General features: G+C 40.7%; 1 protein-coding gene across 1 annotated transcript in view; it reads left to right on the top strand.

Annotated features, from left to right (window-relative positions):
• Positions 1-6039, top strand: part of LOC144955871 (uncharacterized) — a 24631-nt gene extending 18592 nt beyond the window's left edge. Inside the window, exon 2 of the mRNA XM_078886101.1 lies at positions 2953-6039. Coding sequence (XP_078742227.1) covers positions 3569-5416 — 1848 coding nt within the window. The 5' untranslated portion in view covers positions 2953-3568 and the 3' untranslated portion in view covers positions 5417-6039. The remainder of the gene's footprint in view (positions 1-2952) is intronic.
• The last annotated feature ends 20030 nt before the right edge of the window (positions 6040-26069 follow it).

The raw sequence follows: 26069 nt of genomic DNA, 5'->3' as shown, positions 1-26069 counted from the left end.
CGACCCCTCCAAGACCCCCGACCCCTCCAAGACCCCCGACCCCTCCCTGCCCCACTCCCTTCTCCCCATCCCCGAAATGTGTTCGTTGAACTGGTTAGACATCGTGTTACGGATAATTAAGTAATTTTAAAAATTTGGCCAGAAAACTCGTCCTTATTTATCGATCGATTTAAATGACCTTCACCTTGGCAAAAACTCTCTAACCTGGGACCTCGCGACCTCGATCGAGAACGGCAGTTAACTGGTTAATTTTAAAATGTGTATTTGAGTCCTTGGAAAAAGCTCTTTACTCACATTCTCTCATCGTACTCAGGTGTAAAATGAGTACCTTGTCGTTAAAAGCGTTGTCTCTTACAAAAACAAAATTATAGTATCACCTAACAGGCGTCATGTCTCGTTCCATATGTTAAATATTGCTGATGGTCAGGGACCACTTGTAAAGCGCTTTGGGCACGTTTAGTGGATATTGCGCTATATAAAAGCTCTTTTTTAAATGTATAGGGCAGGGATTGTTTAGTGAAATTAGAAGTCATTTAAAGCCATTAGTCTCCATGGAGCCGGAGTTTATCCCGGTTTCTATAGCGTGAAACAAACAATAACAATGGCTTGCTACACTTTGGATAAGACGATTGTCTATCACAAAGTACTTTCCGCCAGATCTAATAGAACCAGCTACCCAATTACTGTTGAGTGGACAGAGGGGTTGGGTCAGAATTTGAAACAAACCTCGACTGTACCCGGGATCGATCTCGGTCCCCTTGATTGGATTGTGAAGCGAGTGCTCTACCTAGTGAGCTATCCAAACCCCCTAGTGAAAATTAATCAAATTTTATAATTTACTTTTGATTGTCAAACAGACTAGCTATTCTGTTTGATGTTCCCATGTCGATTTGCCTTTTCTCATTGTTATCTTTGTATCCGTTTGCTTCGTGATTTTTTGGTGTATATGTGTGTATGTGTGTATGTGTGTATGTGTGTATGTGTGTATATGTGTGTCCGTGTGTATGTGTGTATGTGTGTATGTGTGTATGTGTGTATGTGTGTATGTGTGTATGTGTGTATATGTGTGTATGTGTGTATGTGTGTATGTGTGTATATGTGTGTGCGTCTGTATGTGTGTATGTGTGTATGTGTGTATGTGTGTATGTGTGTATATGTGTGTATGTGTGTATGTGTGTATGTGTGTATGTGTGTATGTGTGTATGTGTGTATATGTGTGTGCGTCTGTATGTGTGTATGTGTGTATGTTTGTATGTGTGTATATGTGTGTATGTGTGTGCGTGTGTGTATGTGTGTATGTGTGTAGGTATATATGTGTGTATGTAGGTATGTTTGTATGTGTGTGTATGTGTGTGTATGTCTGTGTGTATGTGTGTATGTGTGTATGTTTGTATGTGTGTATATGTGTGTATGTGTGTGCGTGTGTGTATGTGTGTATGTGTGGAGGTATATATGTGTGTATGTCTGTATGTTTGTATGTGTGTGTATGTGTGTATGTGTGTGTATGTCTGTGTGTATGTGTGTATGATGTATGTGTGTGTATGTGTGTGCGTGTGTGTATGTGTGTGCGTGTGTATATGTGTGTGCGTGTGTGTATATGTGTATGTGTGTATGTGTGTATGTGTGTGTATGTCTGTATGTGTGTGTGTATGCGTGTGTGTAAGTGTGTATGCGTGAGTATTTGTATGTGTGTGTGTGTAAGTGTGTATGCTTGAGTATGTGTGTACGTGTGTGAGTGTATATGTCTGTGTATGTGCGTACGTGTGTACATATATATGTGTGTGTATGTGTGTGCGTGTGTACTTGAATATGTGTGTATGTGTGTGCATGTGTACGTGTATATGTGTGTGTATGTGTGTGCGTGTGTGTACGTGTATATGTGTGTGTATGTGTATGCGTGTGTACGTGTATATGTGTGTGTATGTGTGTGCATGTGTACGTGTATATGTGTGTGTATGTGTGTGCGTGTGTGTACGTGTATATGTGTGTATGTAAGTGTGTGTGTACGTGTATATGTGTGAGTATGTGTATGCGTATATGTACGTGTATATGTCTGTATGTGCGTGTGTACATGATATGTGTGTACGTGTATATGTGTGTACATGTATATGTGTGTGTATGTGTGTGCGTGTAACGTGTATATGTGTGTGTATGTGTGTGCGTGTGTTATTTGTTTTGTCTTCTTTGGGTTTATTCTTTAAATATTTTGATGGGGGCCAGAGTGGTCGGGTAGAGTTTTCTTGTTTGGATTTATTTTGTTATTTGTTTCTTGGAAAGAGGGGTTCTTGTTTATTTGTTTGTTTTGGGAGGGTTTTCTCCCCATTTCAAGAAAGTTCAGCTTTTCTCCCCAACAAAATAGATAAACATAATCGACGAACGAGCCCCACTCTCAATATGAATCAAATTGTCAACATGAAAGTCAACCCCAATTGTCAACATGGAAATCAACCCCAAATGTCAACATGGAAATCAACCCCCAATGTCAACATGGAAGTCAACCCCAATTGTCAACATGGAAATCAACCCCCAATTGTCAACATGGAAGTCAACCCCAATTGTCAACATGGAAATCAACCCCAATTGTCAACATGGAAGTCAACCCCAATTGTCAACATGGAAGTCAACCCCAATTGCCAACATGGAAGTCAACCCCGCACAATAAAACCAGTTCAAAGGGGACTCTCATCACTTAGGACTTTTTTATTTTTTATTTGACTATTTCGGGATCACCTTCGTACATCTGTCATTGGGAATGTCAAAGTCTATAAAAGCAGGGCTTACGAAATTGTGTTTTTATTTGTTCCTGAAGTTTTTGACCCCAAATTCAAGATTACCGTTTACAGTTGTGGATTCGTTCACACTTACGTCTATTTGCTCATTTGCTGCACATTGAATCTTCCTCTAATTTTATCCATTTAAATATATTTCTTTTTCTTTTCTTTTTTTCCCCAGGTTTCAAAATTCCAGTTGTGTGGAAAGAAAACGTATAATACAGCTGGCCAAAAGCCCCCCCCCCCCCCTTCGCCCCTTTCCACCTCCACCTCCCTTTGCACCATCAGCAGACCATCTTGGCCCAGAAACCAAATCGTTGCATTGTGGGAATCTGAACGAAAACAACAAACAGGAACAAACTGCTAAAATTCCATTTTCATTCAACCTAGCTCTGCTTTATCACGTGACACGGATAAATTAAAAAATCGTATCGGTAATAAACGACTCGCCTTGACAAAACATCTGCTTCTAACACGGACAGGCACGCACAGAGTATAATATTCAAAACAATATAAAATTATACTGGTGTCTCTTCTCACAGCCTCTACTTTCTGTGATCGACTGTTTTAAGATTTGAGATTTTATAAAATTTGAAAACACGAGATTTTGAATGGACTTTTGTCTGGTAGAGTGTCTCAAAAATGAAATGTTGAGCCATGTCTGGTAGAGTGTCTCAAAAATGAAATGTTGAGCCAGTTGTAAACGAAGACTGATGGTTAATCGTAAACTTTAATCCAGGCTTACAATCGAATTCTAAATCGATAGAAAATCTACGCAAATTATCGCCCTTGTAACCATGGTAACAAGGTATAATACCGACAAGCTTTCCCCAATCCCCGGCCACAAACATGAAACAGATTTGGAGGATCTGGATGACATGTCCGTCTCTCCGTCTCAAAACACCCAAAAACGACAGAATCCGCCATGTTGCTTTCTCATCAAATCTCGCCACGCCCTTAAACTGTGGACTCTATTTATATTTCTGGTCACAGTCCTCACGTGTACAGGTGTCATCCTGGTGTCGATCTGGCTCATGCTAGACTGTCGCAACAAGCTGGGGAGGATACGAACCTTGTTGGACAATGGCAATGTCAAGTACTGTACCAATTTGGGCCTTCAAGTTTTATTCGCGTGCTGTGTTGTCCTCCTCGCCGTGTTTGGCCTGGGATGCATAGGTCGGCGGATGACGGGATACGCCATGATGATCATCAGCGGAGTCGCCTTCTTCCAAAGCGCCATGACCTTGGTGTTCAATGAGTGTCAAACAGAGGTCAAGAACGAATTTTTAACTTCCTTATCTTCCAACTTAAGAACGTGTCGCTTAGGCACCAAAAACCCTCCATTTGAATTGATGAAATATTATTATAAGATGCCAGATATTGTGAATATTTCTGTCAAAACGAATAAACGGGAATTTGAAGTTTTAAGAAAAATGAACAAAAATAAAAAGTATAAGAAAAGAGACAGTGAGATTTCCTTTAATTTCAAAACTTCCTCTCAATTATCAGTGTCTGAAAGAATATTTAAAAAACAACAAAGAGAGAAAAAGAAGGATGATTTTCTAGTGCGACAAATTATCTCTGATCTCTTGATGGTCAAAAAATTTGAATTGGGGGAAAATTCAGGGAAAGTTTGTGACAAAAATTCGGCTTATATTTTTGTCTTAGCGAAATTTGTGTCACGTGAAGAGGTGGAACAGTGCATCACTCTATGCCACAGTTACCAGGACTTTTGTGGTAAACTGGACGATGGGAAGGTGCAGGATAAAACATCATCGACTGCACCGTTGAACATATCTTCTGATTCATCTGGAAAAACGTTGAATAATTCCAATAACAGTATGTGGTTACACAATACAGAACAAAACTCAAGCACGTTGATGGTGGGAATTCGTACAAACGTTGAAAGAAATTCCGAAAAACGTGAAGAACTCAATGCAGGATTTAACGGTTTTGACGACGTCGTGTCATCGTGTGGCTCCAAAGTGTGGGGCCAAATTCGACAATTTTGTTTCTATGACAACATGATATTCATGCCTCTGTCTTTAGGAGGCCCCGTGTTCTACATGCTGCTGTCCCTTGCTTTCATGTATCTAGGGTATTGTGACAAAATGCTTAAAGAGCCGGTCAAACCAATAGACAAGGTGAAGTCAATGACCAGCTTGATTCCGGCCAGCTTGAGTGAGCCAGTCCTTCACGGACGAATCTCTACTCAATCCTTGAATGGTCACGAACTCAATTCTGCCACAAATTTTCCGATATTATTTGACTCAACTTCACAGACTCCAGATTCACGCCACATCCAAACGAACATGACGTCACATGTAGTTCCTAAAGTCAGAGTTGTCAACGAAAGAAGTTCTTTGGATTTTTCATCGGACAGAACGAAGCATGGCAACTACGGGATAAACCATTCCTTCCTAACTCCGCTCAGCCCCGGTCACCAGGACCGTGAGGACATGACTCACTCTTACACCGACTACAACAACAGCTCCACCGCCACATCGACTACAACCAGCAACACATCATCTACCTCTACCTCTAACTTTACGACCACCAACCTGGGACCGCCCTACTTGGGAATTCCGTCATCGTCCGTCAGTTCCAGAGCCACTACTGATTCTTTCATGTCAGATTCAGACTAAATGGAATATAGCTACATTAATACATTGATGCTATGCGTCTAGATTAAATTCTCACTTGTTCTGCCCTACAGATGAATTGTACTAACACACAATCTTATGTGTAGTGTCAAAATATTTGTTGGAGGGACTTAAATGGGAATCAGGATTTTCAAAAAAACTGCAAAGTGCAGAGTGACGTCAATTTTAGTCATTTTTTAAGCGCACTTCCAATTTATTCTCACCAGAGAATCGGATTGAACATTGTTAATGTGAAGCGACCATCGCCGGTTTCCGCTTCAGGAAGGTTCAAGTGTCTGGAATTGAATTTACAGATGTCAGACTTCGATAAGGACGCAATTTCTCTGACACCAAAGATTGGAGAAACAGACAGTCGTGAATCATGTGTAGTAGCGAAGCAGGATGCCAAACATGGTTTGGATCAGTGAACTAAGTACGCCATGAGCAAAGGGCGACCATTTGGCTCTATGATGAGTCCCAGCACGACCTTGGGAAGAAAGACCACTGTGTACCTGTATCTTGTTGACTTTCAGCCATACGGACAAGATGAGGGGAAAGGAGAAGAAGAAGAAGAAGAAGAAGAAGAAGAAGAAGAAGAAGAAGAAGAAGAAGAAGAAGAAGAAGAAGAGAGGAGGAGGAGGAGGAGGAGGAGGAGAGAGAGGAGAAGAAGAAGAAGAAGAAGAAGAAGAAGAAGAAGAAGAAGAAGAAGAAGAAGAAGAAGAAGAAGAAGAAGAAGAAAGAAGAAGAAGAAGAAGAAGAAGAAGAAGAAGAAGAAGAAGAAGAAGAAGAAGAAGAAGAAGAAGAAGAAGAAGAAGAAGAAGAAGAAGAAGAAGAAGAAGAAGAAGAAGAAGAAGAGAAGAAGAAGAATATAAAGATTGGGTAAAATAATCTGGTTATAATAATATGATTTTAATATCCCCAATAATTGTGTAATGTTCCCATCATAAGAAGTTCCAAATCTCCCCCTCCCTCCTATGGACGAGAAGAAAAGACTGAATGAAAGGCCAAATGCAAATCGGAAAATTCTTTCATTTTTTAAATAATTTTAATAAAAATAAAACAATGAAAGAGAAATGAAGCAGACGTATCGGGTTTTACATTTGTTTTGGTTTTTTGTTGTTTTTTTTTGTTTTTGTATCCGTTTCACTCCTAGATTCGTATTACCAATTTGACGCTGTGGGTAACAATTATAGAATATGTGACTCGTCGCCTGTATTCGGTGTTATGTGGGGGGTGAGCCAGCGGTCCAAAGAACAATTTAAAGCTAAACTAACTAGGGGTTTTTGACCTCCCACAATGAGCAAGAGGTCACTTCCTGTGTCTCTATCCGCCTGTCACTGTTTTTTTTGACCTCCCACAATGAGCAAGAGGTCACTTCCTGTGTCTCTATCCGCCTGTCACTGTTTTCTTTTGACCTCCCACAATGAGCAAGAGGTCACTTCCTGTGTCTCTATCCGCCTGTCACTGTTTTCTTTTGACCTCTCACAATGAGCAAGAGGTCACTTCCTGTGTCTCTATCCGCCTGTCAGTTTTCTTTTGACCTCCCACAATGGGCAAGAGGTCACTTCCTGTGTCTCTATCCGCCTGTCACTGTTTTCTTTTGACCTCTCACAATGGGCAAGAGGTCACTTCCTGTGTCTCAATCCGCCTGTCACTGTTTTCTTTTGACCTCCCACAATGGGCAAGAGGTCACTTCCTGTGTCTCTATCCGCCTGTCACTGTTTTCTTTTGACCTCCCACAATGAGCAAGAGGTCACTTCCTGTGTCTCTATCCGCCTGTCACTGTTTTCTTTTGACCTCTCACAATGGGCAAGAGGTCACTTCCTGTGTCTCTATCCGCCTGTCAGTTTTCTTTGACCTCCCACAATGGGCAAGAGGTCACTTCCTGTGTCTCTATCCGCCTGTCACTGTTTTCTTTTGACCTCTCACAATGGGCAAGAGGTCACTTCCTGTGTCTCAATCCGCCTGTCACTGTTTTCTTTTGACCTCCCACAATGGGCAAGAGGTCACTTCCTGTGTCTCTATCCGCCTGTCACTGTTTTCTTTTGACCTCCCACAATGGACAAGAGGTCACTTCCTGTGTCTCTATCCGCCTGTCACTGTTTTCTTTTGACCTCTCACAATGAGCAAGAGGTCACTTTTTGACCTCTCACAATGGGCAAGAGGTCACTTCCTGTGTCTCTATCGGCCTGTCACTGTTTTCTTTTGACCTCCCACAATGGGCAAGAGGTCACTTCCTGTATTCATCGCTGTCACTTTTCTTTGACTCCAGGGGCAAGGTCCTTCCTGTGTCCTATCGGCTGTCATGTTTCTTTTGACCTCTCACAATGGGCAAGAGGTCACTTCCTGTATCTCTATCCGCCTGTCACTGTTTTCTTTCGACCTCCCACAATGGGCAAGAGGTCACTTCCTGTGTCTCTATCCGCCTGTCACTGTTTTCTTTCGACCTCCCACAATGGGCAAGAGGTCACTTCCTGTATCTCTATCCGCCTGTCACTGTTTTCTTTCGACCTCCCACAATGGGCAAGAGGTCACTTCCTGTGTCTCTATCCGCTTGTCACTGTTTTCTACGTTGCTTTTTTTATTTCTTTGTCTTGGAATGAGATTAATGATTACTTGATTTTGCCCTGGCCCTTGCGGAGTCCTTGGCTGAGAAAGAAAGAATCGAATCTATAGAGTTAGTTTCGGACGTTGATATTATTCCTCTGCATGTCATCTCACTGTTATATAATGATAATGATGGTTTTGGTTTTGAATAGATCTTGTAAACAAATGAGTGTATTTCATCTAAGGCGTATGTTGTGCTTATGCCTGGATGGGACTTGAAGGTCATTTATTGACGGTTCGTCATTTAACCCTATCCATACCAAGTATAGGAAAATCGTCACATTCGTTACGATACAACCAACGTTTTAACCCTCTCCATACCAACTATAGGAAAATCGTCACATTCGTTACGATACAACCAACGTTTTAACTCTCTCCATACCAACTATAGGAAAATTGTCACATTCGTTACGATACAACCAACGTTTTAACCATCTCCATACCAAGTATAGGAAAATTGTCACATTCGTTACGATACAATCAACATTTTAACCCTCTCCATACCAAGTATAGGAAAATTGTCACATTCGTTACGATACAACCAACATTTTTCTTATTTGAATTCTCTTGTACGTCAGAAAATTAAAGAAATTGAACAGTGTGTTATAGAGCACGTTTTGCTAAAGAAATTATTTATCGAAAGAACTTACTGCTATTCTGCTTGAGTGATAAAAAATCTATTTTTCTGTTAGTTGGGTAAGAAGTTTTGGGGGAAATCCTGAAAACGGATGGTAAGGATAGATTTAAATCTAGATACATCTGTTTCCCATTTGAACAAATTCATTGAAACTCTAGAATTTTTAACTATTCCATTTTTTTAAATTGAGCTTTTATATAGCGCAATATCCACTAAATGTGCTCAAAGCGCTGTACAAGGGGTCCCTAGTCAACAGCAACATTTAACATGTAGGACGGGACATGACGCCTGTTAGGCGATATTACAATTTTTCGGACAAAGACGACGCTGTTAACGTCCAGGTACTCGTTTTACACCTGAGTACGGTGAGAGAATGTGAGTTAAGAGCCTTTTCCAAGGACTCAACTATGGGCCGAGCGCGAGGCTCTAACCCAGGACCTTCCGATCCGAAAGCGAGTGTCATACCACTAGACCACATAGCCGCACACTTAACTATTCCTCAAATACAAAACAATCATTTTCGTATTTTCAAATACAACACTAAATTCACCCTTCTCAACCAGACCTATGTGTGCCAGTGTATGACATAATCAGTTGGAAGGTGAACATTTTTGAAAATTGTGGTTTTGCAATTATTTTTTTTTTGGATTTCTTTTTTTTTTTTTGTTTTGAAAGAATATGCTCCCCGGAGCATTTTAATCTTTATTTGAAGTAAATCGGGTGATTTTTCATGAAGTTATGGTCAGATGTATCGGAAAGGTATCCAGCTACTTTTCTCAAATTTCATACTTTTTCAACTTGACTAGCTGTAAAAAAATATTTAGAAGTGAAATTAAGCTTTGATATTTCCCGAAGATGTACAAAAAAAGGGTTGATTTAATCAGTTATGACAAGAACTCATATTTGATAAAGATTGACCTTTTAACTAAACTTGGCCATATCTCAGTTCAAACCTTTTCACCATCCGACTGATTATGTCATTCATTGTAACAATACTATTTTAAACTCAACCCAAGCCTGATGGTCCTGGCTGTAGATGCAGTTGTCAGAATCTGGACCATCCGACGTCAAATCGTTTTGAGACAGGTCGTGGCCACTAAAAACCACAGCCAGTAAAACTCTGTGTGTGTTTGTGTGTGTATGAGTGTGTGTGTGTGTTTGTGTGTGTATGAGTGTGTGTGTGTGTTTATGTGTGTGTATGAGTGTGTGTGTGTTTATGTGTGTGTGTATATGTTTGTGTGTGTATGTGTGTATGTGCGTGTATATGTGTGTATGTGTATGTGTGTGTACGTATGTGTTTATGTGTGTGTATGTGTGTGTATGTGTATGTGTGTGTATGTGCGTGTATATGTGTGTATGTGTATGTGTGTGTATGTGTGTGTGTTTATGTATGTGTGTATGTGTGTATGTATGTGTGTGTGTATGTGTGTGTGTGTATGTGTGTGTGTGTGTGAGGCACAGACGACTCCCTAGGACTATCGTCATCTCAATAAAACGACACACAATTTAATCCCAGCTTACCAACGCCTAATTACGTCCTTCATGCGTCATCGGACTCCAATGTTGTACGAGATGAGTCTAGTTAGAAATGTACACAAATACGTCTTTTATTGACCCGTGACGTCACGAGAGCACGTCTGAGGACAGTGATGACTTGTGCCACAATATTTTTACAATTATATTAATGTTTGATGATCTTATCTAACATTTCCGCCTGTGTGTGTGTGTGTGTGTGTGTGTGTGTGTGTGTGTGTGTGTTGGGGGTGGGGGGGGGGGGTGTCCGGATAACTCAATTGGTAGAGCACTCGCTTCACACTCAAAGGGACAGAGATTGATCCTGGTTGATGAGGAAGTTTGTTTGTGTTTTTTCCTGACCCCCCCCCCCCCCCCCCCCCCCGGCCCCTTCCACCCTCTATCCACCCAACAGATACTACTGTAAACCCTAGAACAAAATGTTTTTTTACATTTTTGCCAGATAGCTCGTCCTTCAAAAATCGATGGATTTAAATGACCTTCACCTTGTCCAAAACTCTTAAACCTGGGGTTTCGTGACTTCCCGGGTTTGAGAGTTTTTGCCAGTGATGAGGGTCATATATCAATCGATCGGTATTTGAAGGACGAGTTTTCTGGCCAAATTTTTGAAGACGTGTCTTTCCAGAGCACGCAGTTCACTGGTTGAAGGCCGTCCCATCCACTAGGCGATGCAATGAAGACATTGTTTACACACCCAGCATCTTTCATTCCATACTATCCATCATTGTTGCCTTTCAATACAACAGTGATGTCGCCATCGTTACCATGGTTACTGTTGTACGAATAACACGCCATGTTATCTTAGTATCATCATTGTTATCATTATTATCATTATCATCATCGTCGTTATCATCATCCCCCTAATAATAATAATAATAATAATAATAATAATAATAATAATAATAATAATCATCATCATCATCGTCATCATCATCATCATCATCATCATCATCATCATCATCATCATCACCACACACCACCACCACCACCACCACCATCATCATCATCATCATCATCATCATCATCATCATCATCATCATCACCACCACCACCACCACCACCACCATCACCACCACCACCACCACCATCATCATCATCATCATCATCATCATATTCATCATCATCATCATCTATTATCATCACCATCATCATCATATTATCATCATCATCATCATCATCATCATCATCATCATCATCATCATATCACCATCATCAGTAGCAGCAGCATCATTATCGTCACTATTATCATCACCAAGATTGTATTTATCGCCATCATCATCATAACTCCCCGTTCTTGTTTACCATCATCACCACCATCGTCGTTACTTGTATCTTTGGATCATCTCCTGAATAAAATAACATTGTACAAACAGTGATAATATTATGATTATTATGTCAAGTCTATTTCTGGGTTTGATTTTTTGTTCATTGCTGTTTTATTTTTCTTTGCTGGTCTGGATTTTGTTTTTAAATTTCGTTAAAGTTTTCCGAAGAGGGGTTTTGTACATCTTCTGTTTTTTTTTCTTTTCCTTTTCTTTTTTTAATTGGTTGCTTGTTTCTGTTGTGTGTGGGTTGTTTTTGTTTGTTTGCTGATTTGTTGTTGTTGTTGTTGTTGTTGGTGTTGTTGTTTTTTGGGTTTTTTTGTTTTCTTTGTTGGTGTTGGTGTTGTTGTTGTTGTTGTTGTTTTTGTTGTTGTTTTTGTTGTTGTTTTTGTTGTTGTTGTTGTTGTTGTTGTTTTTGTTGTTGTTGTTGTTGTTTTTGTTGTTGTTGTTGTTTTTGTTGTTGTTGTTGTTGTTTTTGCGGCTATGTGGTATAATAGTATAACCCTTAGGATCGGAAGGTCCTGGATTCGAGTTCCGCTCTGAGCAGCACATAGTTGAGTCCTTGGAAAAGGCTTTTAACTCACATTCTCTCACCGTACTCAGGTGTAAAATAAGTACATGGACGTTAACAGCATTGTGTATGTCGGAAAAAAATTGTGTTATCGCCTTACAGGCGTCATGTCTCGTCTTTGCGTGTAAGTGATTCTGTCGAAATCGCTTCCTCGAGGAAGACTCATTTATTTGGGATACTTTTTTTTTCTTGTATTTTTCTTTCTTGCTTTGTCTGACACTGTTCAAGCATGATTTTCTCAAAAGGTGTTTATCTCACCACAGTGCCTGCTCCTTGATTGGTTACGTTGATAGAAGGTGTGTGTCCGACTGACGTTAAAAGGGGGGGGGGGGGGGGGGGGGGAGGGGGGGGGAGGGGGGGGGGAGGGGGGGGGGGGAGGGGTGGGTGACGTGCCCACGAATGTAAACTCTCTCTCCTTACCAGCTATTTTCACCATTATACCCGTAACTTCAAACTCACCCAAGACAAAGATCTATTATTTAATTTTCTAACAGATAGTAACGAATTGGACCTATTTTCTATTTTCTGTTCAGACAAAATGAGCTCTGCAACAAAATGTCGAGTTTTTTAAATATCTTAACTATAACAGAAGAAATGAGAATGAGACAATTGTTGGATTCATCTAATTCGTGAACGAATGTGACGATTTTCCTATGGGTGGTAAGGAGAGGGTTAACCAACTCTCTTATCACGTGACTGGCGAATGTGTTGATGGTTGAAGCTCCAAGTCGAGGAAAGAAATGACGTCATGAAATGGAAGTTTCTATTCGTGAACGACAAGTGGGTTTTTTTTGTTTTGTTTTTTTGTTTTGTTTTTTTTGTTTGTTTTTTTTTTATTTGGCATTTCACTCCCAAATGATCAAGCATGGTGCTCCGCTAAATCGATCGAATCCATAATGGCGTCGTAAGTCTTGTGGATCGAGGGAAATAATTGATTTGAAAATTGATATGGCTTGTGTAAAATTGATCTCAATCGCAAAACTCTTGACGTATTGCATCAGAAAAATAAAAACGTTTATGAACTGGTTAATTTTCAAAGCAAAAAACCGTACAGGCAGCCATCTATTATACTTATTACATTACTGTATTGTAGATATATATATATATATATATAGATCGAGACGAATCCTTTTTTTTTTTTTTTTGGAGTCAACGGGTAATAGAATTATCCTTAATATAAATAAAAGGTTTACAAGTTATTCGTATATCAAGCTGTAAAAAATTAGTTTCATCAAGTTTAGATTTTCCCATAATTCCGTGCTCAGTGATAAAGGTTTAACATTGGCTTTACGGAACTATGTTGGCAGCCAAGACTATTTTTAAAGAAAAGAATAAATCGATTTTATTACTTGAGAGTTTCGAGAGAGATTTAAAATTGCGTCATCATTTTTTGCTGCTGATGTGCTCGAATTGCGTGGAATCAATTCCAGTCGCAGCGCATTGACATGAAAGTCAAAGGTCAATTTAGGACTGAGTATTACGACCCAACGAATATTCTTAGTATTAATTTGATTCAGCGGGTGATAGAATTAGGCTGATTATATAGATATACAACAAAATATAAAGTTTGCAAGTTTATCGTATTCGATCTGGAAAAAAAACAGCTTCATAATTTCTTTTTAATTTGCCAGTCATTCTCTGCTCGACGATAAAAAATTAAACATTCGCAGTCTGAGTATCCAAGAATGATTTTGATCCACGACCCTATTTTTTAAAAATAATTAATTTATTATTTATTATTTAGAATAGATAATAAAATGTAGATAATATTTGTCTTGTAGGTGTGAAAAGAATCGTGACCTGTGGTGGAAGATAAATGGCTTAGGCGTGCCCATCTCCTAGGCGACAGACATATTGTGTGTTACATCATCATTGATGCTCAATCAGCTGTTGGAATAAAGACAAGCATCGGTCATTTTCTATCTTGTCTTTGTCTTTCATTTGTGTGGCCATGTGGTCTAGTGGTATGACACTCGCTTCCGGATCGGAAGGTCCTGGGTTCAAGCCTCGCTCGACGCATAGTGGAGAAGGCTCTTTACTCACATTTTCTCACCTTACTCGAGTGTAAAACGAGTACCTGGCCGTTAACAGCGTTGTCTCTGTTCGAAAAAATTGTAATATCGCCTAACATCGTCATGTCCCGTCCTTCATGTTAAATGTTGCTTTTGGTCAGGGACCCCTTGTAAAGTGCTTTGGGCACGTTTAGTGGATATTGTGCTATACAAAATGCACAATTAAATCTGAATTATTAAAATGTCGAACTTATAATCAACAGTCGAAAATGAGGCGATACCAAAAGTTATAAACACAAATAATTATAAGAGATTCAAACAAAAAGAACAAAATATCAAAAACAGAACGTTTCGCGCTCAAAACCTTTCTTCAGCAAACAAAAGAAATCAATGAAAAACATATATACATTAACCCTCACCTTACCACCCATAGGTAACTTGTCACATTCGTTACGATGTAACCGACAATTTTCTTACTCTGATTTCTCTTGTACAACACGAAATTTATAAAAATTGCTTTGATTACAGCTATATATTAAAATACTAAACACTGTGTTGTAGAGCTCATTTTGCTGAACAACGATCTGTATAGAATGCACTTGTTACTTTTTTGTTTTTAGTAAGAAAAGTCTATCTTTGTGTTGGGTGGGTGTGAAGTTTTGGGGGAAATTCTAAAAATAGATGGTAAGGAGATGTTTTTTGTGGGTTTTACGGCGCTTGCAACACATTTAGGTTATATCAGCGCCAGTAAAAAGGAAGAAAATGGGATAGTAAAAAGTTCTAGAATTACAATTAAAGCACCCAAGAGAAAGTAAGACAAAGGGGAACTGAGAACAAATAGGGATAAGATGTAGATTCCAAGAGCACACCGCCAATGTACTTAGTTTGAAATCACCTACAAGTCTCATCCGGACACAAGCACAAAATCCAACAAAGAGGAACACACTCAAATGCTTACATTATACATAACACAAAAATAACAAATATAAGAATACATAACGGAGAGATGATTTACAAGGAAAAAAATATCATCTCCCAAAACAATAACTATGCATTTGACTGTTTCCCTCCCAGCCAGGACTCCGGCCAGGGCCAGGACAAAACCAAATAATCTCATCCCAAGACAAAGACAGAAAGCATGTTGGAAAACAGATATAAGGAAATCGAAGACGCAGTAAGTACCCCTCTGCCCACTATGGGAGGTCAGGAACCCCACCCAGTGGTAAGGAGAGTGGGAGGTCAGGAACCCCACCCAGTGGTAAGGAGAGTGGGAGGTCAGGAACCCCACCCAGTGGTAAGGAGAGTGGGAGGTCAGGAACCCCACCCAGTAGTAAGGAGAGTGGGAGGTCAGGAACCCCACCCAGTGGTAAGGAGAGTGGGAGGTCAGGAACCCCACCCAGTGGTAAGGAGAGTGGGAGGTCAGGAACCCCACCCAGTGGTAAGGAGAGTGGGAGGACAGGAACCCCACCCAGTGGTAAGGAGAGTGGGAGGACAGGAACCCCACCCAGTGGTAAGGAGAGTGGGAGGTCAGGAACCCCACCCAGTGGTAAGGAGAGTGGAGGTCAGGAACCCCACCCAGTAGTAAGGAGAGTGGGAGGTCAGGAACCCCACCAGTGGTAAGGAGAGTGGGAGGTCAGGAACCCCACCCAGTGGTAAGGAGAGTGGGAGGACAGGAACCCCACCCAGTGGTAAGGAGAGTGGGAGGTCAGGAACCCCACCCAGTGGTAAGGAGAGTGGGAGGACAGGAACCCCACCCAGTGGTAAGGAGAGCGTTGATTTTCTTTAAAAACCAACCCATTTCAACGGTCGACAAATTTTATGATTCTAAGGAACGCCCTCTCTGTATTGTGTGGCTATGTGCTCTAGTGGTATGACACTCGCCTTCGGATCGGAAGGTCCTGGGTTCGAGTCAAGAGAGTCTGCATGATTAAGTCCCTGGAAAAGCATGATAATCACATCCTCTCACCTAACTCAGGTGTAAAATGATACCTGGCCGTTAACAGCGTTGTCTCTGTCCGAAGGAAATTGTAATAATAATAATAATAATAATAATAATAATAATAATAATAATAATAATAATAATAATAATAATAATAATAATAATAATAATAATAATAATAATAATAATAATAATAATAATAATAATAATAATATCGCCTAACAGGCGTCATGTCTCGTCCTACATGTTACGTGTTGATGTTGGCGAGGTATCTCCTTGTAAATCGCTTTGACTACGTATAGGGAATGAGACTAGCGGAAGAGTAGCGTCCCTTGATTGGACGTCACCCAGAGTCTGTGACGTCACCGGCGGAAAAGTTATTAGAGAGAGAACGTCATGCTCGTTGTGTGCATGCGTCTCCGCGAGGACGAGAGACGCATGCGCACAACCAACATGACGTTCTCTCTATAATAACTTTTCCGCCGGTGACGTCACAGACTATGGGTGACCTCCAATCAAGGGACGCTACTCTTCCGCTAATCTCATTCCCAAAAGGGAATATTGCCCCACATAAAAGTGTTTTTGTTTTTTGTGTTTGTCTTTTTTTTAAATAGTATGATTTGTGATAATTAAGATATTATAAAAAATGTTTACAAACATTTGATACGCCACAATAGGAAAGCCACGACTAACCAAAGAAAGAAAAATGGGGGAAGCGAGGACGAGAGACGCATGCGCACAACCAACATGACGTTCTCTCTCTAATAACTTTTCCGCCGGTGGCGTCACAGACTATGGGTGACGTCCAATCTAGGGACGCTACTCTTCCGCTAAGCTCATTCCCTATAGCGCAATATCCACCAAATGCGCTCAAAGCGCTTTATAGGGGATCCCAGCCAACAGCAACACTTAATAAGTAGGACGCCTGCAAGGCGATTTTACAGGGTGGGGGGGGGGGGGGGGGTTCGACATAGACAAAACTGTTAACGGCTAGGTACTCATTTTAAGCATTAGTACTCTTCCAATTACTCAACTATGAGCGGGATTCGAACCCAGAACTTTCCGATTCGAAGGCGAGTGTTATATGATAAGACCACATAGCCGCATGACCACATAGCCGCATGACCACATAGCCGCATGATGGAATGTACAACCAACGGGATCATTTATGTCCTTAGGGACTACAAAACAAAATAATTCATTTTCACTTTCTTTTGATGATCGAAGCCTTGTGACGTAATCGTGGGGGGAGTTTCGGGTAGTGACGTAATCGTGGGGGAGTTTCGGGTAGTGACGTAATCGTGGGGGAGTTTAGGGTAGTGACGTAATCGTGAGGGGAGTTTCGGGTAGTGACGTAATCGTGGGGGGAGTTTCGGGTAGTGACGTAATCGTGAGGGGAGTTTCGGGTAGTGACGTAATCGTGAGGGGAGTTTCGGGTAGTGACGTAATCGTGGGGGGGAGTTTCGGGTAGTGACGTAATCGTGAGGGGAGTTTCGGGTAGTGACGTAATCGTGGGGGGAGTTTCGGGTAGTGACGTAATCGTGAGGGGAGTTTCGGGTAGTGACGTAATCGTGAGGGGAGTTTCGGGTAGTGATGTAATCGTGAGGGGAGTTTCGGGTAGTGACGTAATCGTGAGGGGAGTTTCGGGTAGTGACGTAATCGTGAGGGGAGTTTCGGGTAGTGACGTAATCATGAGGGGAGTTTCGGGTAGTGACGTAATCGTGAGGGGAGTTTCGGGTAGTGAGTTTACAAAGGCTACAGTTGGTGACTCATAGGAATTTACCAAAACTCATGAATTGCACAATTCATAGGCAAATACAAACAGCCACTCATCTCTTTTGATAATCAGACTTTTGCCAACTTTTGTATTGCGGAAATGAACATAGATCGAGACGAATCTTGTAAGACATCAACGATCAAGATCTGTCAGGTAATAAAGTATGTGGGTGCGCGCAAGTCAATCTGGCAACAGAGTGGCCCGATGGCAATTGGATTCAATAGTCTGATGTCACGTCGCCCAGCAACGGCGGCCATCATGGTTCTAAACAAAGAGAACCGGTACTTTTTATTCTTCATGATTGCTAGAAATTTTCATATGTCTGGTGATCAGAATATGTAAAAGTTTTTTTAAATGATCAGATTTTTAATGAATTTTTTTTCCCTCTGGATACGCTTCTATGCTCGTCGGAGAAATATTTCATAAGGGCGTCCGCCATTTTTCCGATAGTTTGGAGCCAGTTACAAAGTTACCAGCGTCATTACGAGGGAAGTGACGTCACGACTGTTGAAGCGTATTCCCAGCGTCAAATTAAGGGCCGATTATTCTGCCCTAGCACATTTTCCAAGCAATCGTGAGAGTTAATGTGAGATAGAATTACCCGTAGTTTGAAAGGGTTTGAAAATGGCTCGTATATCAATCGGTAAATACAAGTTTTATCATTTTTCGATTCGTCAGTAATTTTCTACTCGTTGGCAAAGAAAAAAAACAAAACAAAAACAAAAACAAATAGCATGGACTGTACGACAATTTTAACCCTTACAAGTTACGGGTACATACGGTATGTTTTAAAAATAATAATTTAAATTTCGCAGTTTTTTTTCAGATTTTAACTTAATTTGGGTGATTACGATTCGTGAAAATCTTTCCAACAGACTTTGACTATTACGCATGCCATCAATGTCCAAATGCCACGATTACCAACTTGATGAGATGTACGCATAGAGCTCTTATGTTTCCTGTTTCGATATAATATTGTCATTGGATTCTCTCTCTCTCTCTCTCTCTCTCTCTCTCTCTCTCTCTCTCTCTCTCTCTCTCTCTCTCTCTCTCTCTCTCTCTAGGCTCTGCGTGTGTGTCTGTGTGTGCGTGCGTGTTCTTCTTTTTCCATTCAGGCCAAAGCTTCAGACTGAAGATTGTATGGCCGTCTTTACAGTCACAGGGGTTTTAGAGGGAAGCACGGGGCGATTTTTTTTGAAGTCATCAGTCGAAAGGGCTTGTTTACAAAAGGTTGGCATGGAGTTCCATAGTCGGATGGTGGAGGGGAAGAAAGAGTAAAGATGATGGTTTGTTCTTGAGTGGGGGATTTCAAAATTAAATGCTGAGTTTCTTGTTTGGTTGTTGTTCCGTTTCAAATGGCTAGTTGGAATGTCGAGTTTTCCGTTTTGTGCTTCGTGGAATACGAGGAGTTTGTTGATGGAGCGTCTTTGGTGTAGGGGTTTCCATTGGGGATCGTTTGTGAGATGAGATTCGCTCGTATCCCGCTCATAGTTTCCACACACACTGTGTGTGTGTGTGTGTGTGTGTGTGTCATTGTAATAATAACCACTCAGTCATTAATCAATTTGATTGAATCAGGTAACAAACGCATTTACCCTGTGGACCGGATTACAACTAGTCTAGTCCCAGGTGACTTCAGTCTCCGCGGTGATTTAACGACATCTGCAGGGTGTTCCAAAATAGCCTCGTACATTATTCACGAGACAATCGGGTATATGCATGGCCCACTGAAGTCTGTCGTGACGTCATGGGTAGTCTATGTCACGTGTTCAATGGGACAACTCGTCACCAATCGTTCATCAAATATGCAAGGGTGTCCAACAAAATAAACTCCCAATTCTTCCCTCCCTGGCCTTAATGGAGAGAACACATGCAGTGACACTAGTGCAATATTGATGTCCCCAAGCTCTTAGTCGTGATCACTTTACGTCAGAGCTGGACTGTCTTCCTACCCACTGTCCGAGTAAACAAGGTCTTCCTACCCACTGTCCGAGTAAACAAGGTCTTCCTACCCACTGTCCGAGTAAACAAGGTCTTCCTACCCACTGTCCGAGTAAACAAGGTCTTCCTACCCACTGTCCGAGTAAACAAGGTCTTCCTACCCACTGTCCGAGTAAACAAGGTCTTCCTACCCACTGTCCGAGTAAACAAGGTCTTCCTACCCACTGTCCGAGTAAACAAGGTCTTCCTACCCACTGTCCGAGTAAACAAGGTCTTCCTACCCACTGTCCTAGTAAACAAGGTCTTCCTACCCACTGTCCTAGTAAACAAGGTCTTCCTACCCACTGTCCGAGTAAACAAGGTCTTCCTACCCACTGTCCGAGTAAACAAGGTCTTCCTACCCACTGTCCGAGTAAACAAGGTCTTCCTACCCACTGTCCGAGTAAACAAGGTCTTCCTACCCACTGTCCTAGTAAACAAGGTCTTCCTACCAACTGTCCGAGTAAACATAGTCTTCCTACCCACTGTCCGAGTAAACAAGGTCTTCCTACCCACTGTCCGAGTAGCCATGGGGTCAGCTGCACTCACCAACACGTTAACCAATTCGGACATTAATATTTTTATCGGCTGCGCAAAGAAGAGACCTTATGGAATAGCCGAGATTTATTTAAATCTATGAAATACATCTTTTAGGAACTGATTACGATAATCAGGGGGTCTCAGGTTCGATCCGCAGTCGATTTTTTTCTTGTATTTTTCCTTTTTGCATTATTTTTACTTTTGGCATTTGTTTTCTACACCATTTTTCGGATGTTTATCTTCCAATTTCAATCAGTCCCTGCGTCATGAATGGTCGTGAAACTCGTGCGCATGCTATGTGGTCTAGTGGTATGGCACTCGCTTTCGGATCGGAAGATCCTGGGTTCCAGCCCCACTCGGCGCAAAGTTGATTCCTCGGAAAAGGTTCTTTACTCACATTCTCTCTGGTGTAAAATGAGTACCTGGCCGTTAACAGCGTTTTCTTTGTCGGAAAAAAATTGTAATATCGCCTAACAGGAGCCGTGTCTCGTTCTATATCTTATGTGTTGCTGTTGGTTAGGGAGCCTTTGTAAAGCGTTTTGAGCACGTTTAGTGGATATTGATCTATATAAAATCTCATTTTTAAAGCTCATAATGTATTTATTGATCAATTTGAAATATACAGGAACTCGAGACAACAAATAGTAAACAATTCACTTTCCTCATCGAAATACTTGTTGGAAAAAACATTGTTTCCATTCAACCTTGTGCAACTATGTGCTCTTGTGTTATCTCCCTCGCCTTCGGACCGGAGGGTCCTGGATTCAAATCCTGCTCTGAGCTGTGCATAGTTGAGTCCTTAGAATAGGTTCTTTTTACTCACTCTCTCTCACCGTACTCAGGTGTAAAATGAGCATCTGGCCGTTAACAACTTAAACTCTGACGGAAAAAAAAAGATATCGCCTAACAAGCGTCTCGTCGTACATGTTAAGTGTTGCTGTTGGCTAGGAACACCTTGTAAAGCGCTTTGAGCAGGTTTAATGGATGTTGCTCCATAAAATGCTCACTTTTTAACCCTCTACTTACCAACCATATGAAAATCGTCACATTCGTTACGATACAACCAACGTTTTTCTTTTCCAAATTCTTTTTGTACATCATAAAATTTAAAGAAAATGAACAGTGAGTTGTAGAGTGTGTTTTACTAAAGAAATTATGTATCGCAAGGACGTTACAGCTTTTGTGTTTGAGTGATAAAAGATCTATTATTTGTTAGTTGGGTGTGACGTTTTGGGGAAAATCGTGAACATGGCTGGTAAGGAGAGAGTTAAAGCACCAGGTTGAGCTGGTTTTGATGTCGGAATGAGTTAGGTGAAGACATTTGTTACCATTGCCAGAATGGTCAAGATTAGAATAGGAAATAATTTAGTAGTTTACCCTCTCCTTAATGATGATGATGATGATGATGATGATGATGATGATGATGATGATGATGATAATAATAATAATAATAATAATGATAATAATACCATTTATCTCTCTTTTCTCCTGTTTCTTGTATGTTGTCATCAAATTGTGTAAATTATTGGATAAAGCCTAAAACTAAAAATAAAAGAATTGAATTAAAATAAACTGCCTTTCAACAAGGTTATTCAAGGGATATAACTGCAACATTACCATGCATCTCATCTTCTTGGCACATAACTACGATTGTGGCCCCTGATACAAACGCGCTATTTTTGTTTTGCTTTGTAATGTATTTATTTTTCTTTCTTTGTTTCTTTTCTTTTTTTTTTTTTTTTTTTTTTTGGGTGTTGTTTTTTTCTTTTTTTTTGTTTGGTGTTTGTTTGGTGTTTTTTTTTACTTCTTTTTTTTCTTATCTTTATCTCTTTTTTTCTTTATTTTCTCTCTACTCTTCTCATCTCTCTCTCTCTACTCTTCTCTCTCCTCTCTCTCTTCTCTCTCTCCTCTACTCTCTCTCCACTCCTCCTCTCTCTCTCTCTCTTCTCACTACCTCTCTCTCTCCCTCACTACTCTCTCTCTCTTCTCACTACCTCTCTCTCTCTTCTCTACTCTCCCTCTCTCTCTCTCTCTCTCTCACTCTCTCTTCTACTACCTCTCTCTCTCTCTCTCATCTCTCTTCTCTCTCTCTCTTCTCCTCTCTCTTCTCTCTCTCTCGTTCCCCTCTCTCTCTCTTCTCTCTTTCTCTCTCCTCTCTCCTCCTCTCTCTCTTCTCTTTTCTCTCCCTCTCTCTCTTCTCTCTCCCTCTCTCTTCTCTCTCTCTCCCTCTCTCTCTCTCTTCACGAGGTCCCAGGTTTGAGAGTTTTTGCCAAGATGAGGGTCGTTTAAATCGATCGATATTTGAAGGACGAGTTTTCTGGCCAAATTTTCCAGAGTCCCGTAGTAAGCCCTTTGTTATTGTTATTTTGACCGCTAGTAAAGTGATTAGGTCTCACTAGATTCGCTCAATCTGACTAACGTTAATAGGGGTCACGATAGCTCAGTTGGTAGAGCACTCGCTTTACACGCAAAGGGACCGAGATCGATCCCGGGTGTAGTCGAGATTTTATTCTGACCCCCCCCCCCCCCTGTCCACCCATCAGTGATTGGGGTAGCTGAGTCTATTAGATTTGGTGGAAAGTACTTTGAGATAGACCAGCGTCCTATCCAAAGGATAGCAAGGAATTGCTATTGTCGTTTCACGCTCTAGAAACTGGGGTACAAAAAAATTCCTTTTTGGGATGCAATAAAGTATTATTATTATTATTATTATTATTATTATTATTATTATTATTATTATTATTATTATTATTATTATTATTATTATTATTATTATAAATTCCGGCTCCACGGGCCGAATGGCTCTGAAGGACGATTGATAATTCGTGTAGAACTAGTGAGTATTGCCTTAAACGCATACCATCAACAATAGAACCGTGTCGTTTACTTGGTTCAGCACCACCTGTCATTGTTCACGGTAGAGTGTGCAATGGGCGTGGTTAAGTCCCCTTTAATTAGATGTGTATTTCCTATGACTGACGACTGACTGACGACGCACGCAGAGTGTTGTGTGCAATGTTGTGCTTCGTATTTGAAGTGTGTTAACTCACTCAACCCTAACACCGACTATATCCGTAGTTAACTCACTCAACCCTAACACCGACTATATCCGTAGTTAACTCACTCAACCCTAACACCGACTATATCCGTAGTTAACTCACTCAACCCTAACACCGACTATATCCGTAGTTAACTCACTCAACCCTAACACCGACTATATCCGTAGTTAACTCACTCAACCCTAACACCGACTATATCCGTAGTTACCTCACTCAACCCTAACACCGACTATATCCATAGTTTAACTCACTCAACCCTAACACCGACTATATCCGTAGTTAACTCACTCAACCCTAACACCGACTATATCCGTAGTTAACTCACTCAACCCTAACACCGACTATATCCGTAGTTACCTCACTCAACCCTAACACCGACTATATCCATAGTTTAACTCACTCAACCCCAACACCGACTATATCCGTAGTTTACTCACTCAACCCTAACACCGACTATATCCGTAGTTACCTCACTCAACCCTAACACCGACTATATCCGTAGTTAACTCACTCAACCCTAACACCGACTATATCCGTAGTTACCTCACTCAACCCTAACACAGACTATATCCGTGGTTTACCCACTCAACCCTAACACCGACTATATCCGTAGTTAACTCACTCAACCCTAACACCGACTATATCCGTAGTTAACTCACTCAACCCTAACACCGACTATATCCGTAGTTAACTCACTCAACCCTAACACCGACTATATCCGTAGTTAACTCACTCAACCCTAACACCGACTATATCCGTAGTTAACTCACTCAACCCTAACACCGACTATATCCGTAATTTAACTCACTCAACCCTAACACCGACTATATCCGTAGTTAACTCACTCAACCCTAACACCGACTATATCCGTAGTTAACCCACTCAACCCTAACACCGACTATATCCGTGGTTTACCCACTCAACCCTAACACCGACTATATCCGTAGTTAACTCACTCAACCCTAACACCAACTATATCCGTAGTTACCTCACTCAACCCTAACACCGACTATATCCGTAGTTAACTCACTCAACCATAACACCGACTATATCCGTAGTTAACTCACTCAACCCTAACACCGACTATATCCGTAGTTTACTCGGGTTACTTTTACACCATGCCTATTTATTACATTTTTCTGAGACAAATTATAGGCGTAGTATCAAAGCTAATGTTTTTGGTTTTTACATGTTAATGATAGTTGAAGAAAACTATGTACATGTTCATTTTTAACACATTTTCCCAATTTTGAAAAGTAGCAAAAATTTCTAGGATTGAGTGAGTTGAGTTAACGGATCAAGGTAGCTTTCACTTTTAGCTCACATACGGAACAAGCTACAGAAAGATTGGCTGTCTTTAAGCAAGGTTTGACTTTATCCAACGTGTATATATAAATGCAGGTCTGACATCCGAACCCACTTATGGGCCTAGTTTAACATTGTTGTAATGAAATGGACAATATTTTGCGTCATTTTCTGAGATTTCCATTACAACAATGAGCCCATAAAGAATTCATTGGGTTATCAGACCTGCGAAATAAGCGCACGTTGACTTTATCCACAGCCAATGGAAAACACAAAGTGGCTGTGCTGATGTCCCGATAAGACTTAAAGGTGATCTCAAACTAAGTACATTGATGGAATGCTCTTGGAAAGGGTTATCTCCCATCACTAAGGAGCCTGTGACTGTGAGTTACATTTGACGCCAAATTAAACATGTCTGCCCTAGTCAGTATTTTTTGTTTTTGTTTTTAAGGGTTTTACGGCGCTTGCAACACATTAAGGTTATATCAGCGCCAGTAAAAAGGAAGAAAGTGGGATAGTAAAAAGTTCTAGAATTACAATTAAAAAGCACCTAAGAGAAAGTAAGACAAAGGGGAACTGGGAACAAATAGGGATCAGATGTAGATTCCAACAGTTTACCACCAATGTACTTAGTTTGACATCACCTATAAGTCTCATTTGGACACAAGCACAAAATCCAGCAAAGAGGAATACACTCAAATGCCTACATTATACATTGAAAATAACAAACACAATAATACATAACAGCGAGATGATTTACAAGGAAAATAACATCATCTCCCAAAACAATAACTATGCATTTGACTGTTTCCCTCCCAGCCAGGACTCCGACCAGGGCCAGGAAAAAAACAAGTAATCTCATTCCCAGACAAAGACAGAAAGCATGTTGGAAAACAGATATAAGGGGAAAGAAGACACAGTATGGGCCTCCCTGCCCGCAATGGGAAGTCAGGATCCCCACCCAGCTAGTCAGTATTGCGTTGTTGGTAATAGAAAGCTTCTTGATATTAATACTACTTGTTGTCTCTCTGAATTTTAATCGCCTTGATTATTGTAATAGCCTGGTACATGGTTGTGATAATAATGTCATTAATCGACTCCAAAAGATACAGAACAAAGCAGCTCGAATGATAACGCTATCTAAAAAACGCGAGAATATTAATCCCCATTTTGGTGGACCTACACTGGCTACCTGTAAAGTTTAGAATTGAATTTAAAATACTCACCCACGTTTACGAGTGCTTATTCAATTCTGCTCCTGTTTACTTTCTAGAACATCAATTTTTATGAAGCCAGTCGAAATTTAAGATCTACTTATTTAAATCTGCTACAGGAAGGCCCAAAATATTTACTTTGTGTCCAACATGCCCTACA

The sequence above is a fragment of the Berghia stephanieae genome, chromosome 10 (genome assembly GCF_034508935.2).
Source record: "Berghia stephanieae isolate SIO BIC M18660-M18661 chromosome 10, UCSD_Bste_1.3, whole genome shotgun sequence".
In the NCBI taxonomy this organism is placed as follows: Eukaryota; Metazoa; Mollusca; class Gastropoda; order Nudibranchia; family Aeolidiidae; genus Berghia; species Berghia stephanieae.
Note: the sequence above shows the minus strand (reverse complement) of the source record. Positions and strands in the feature narration are given on the sequence as shown.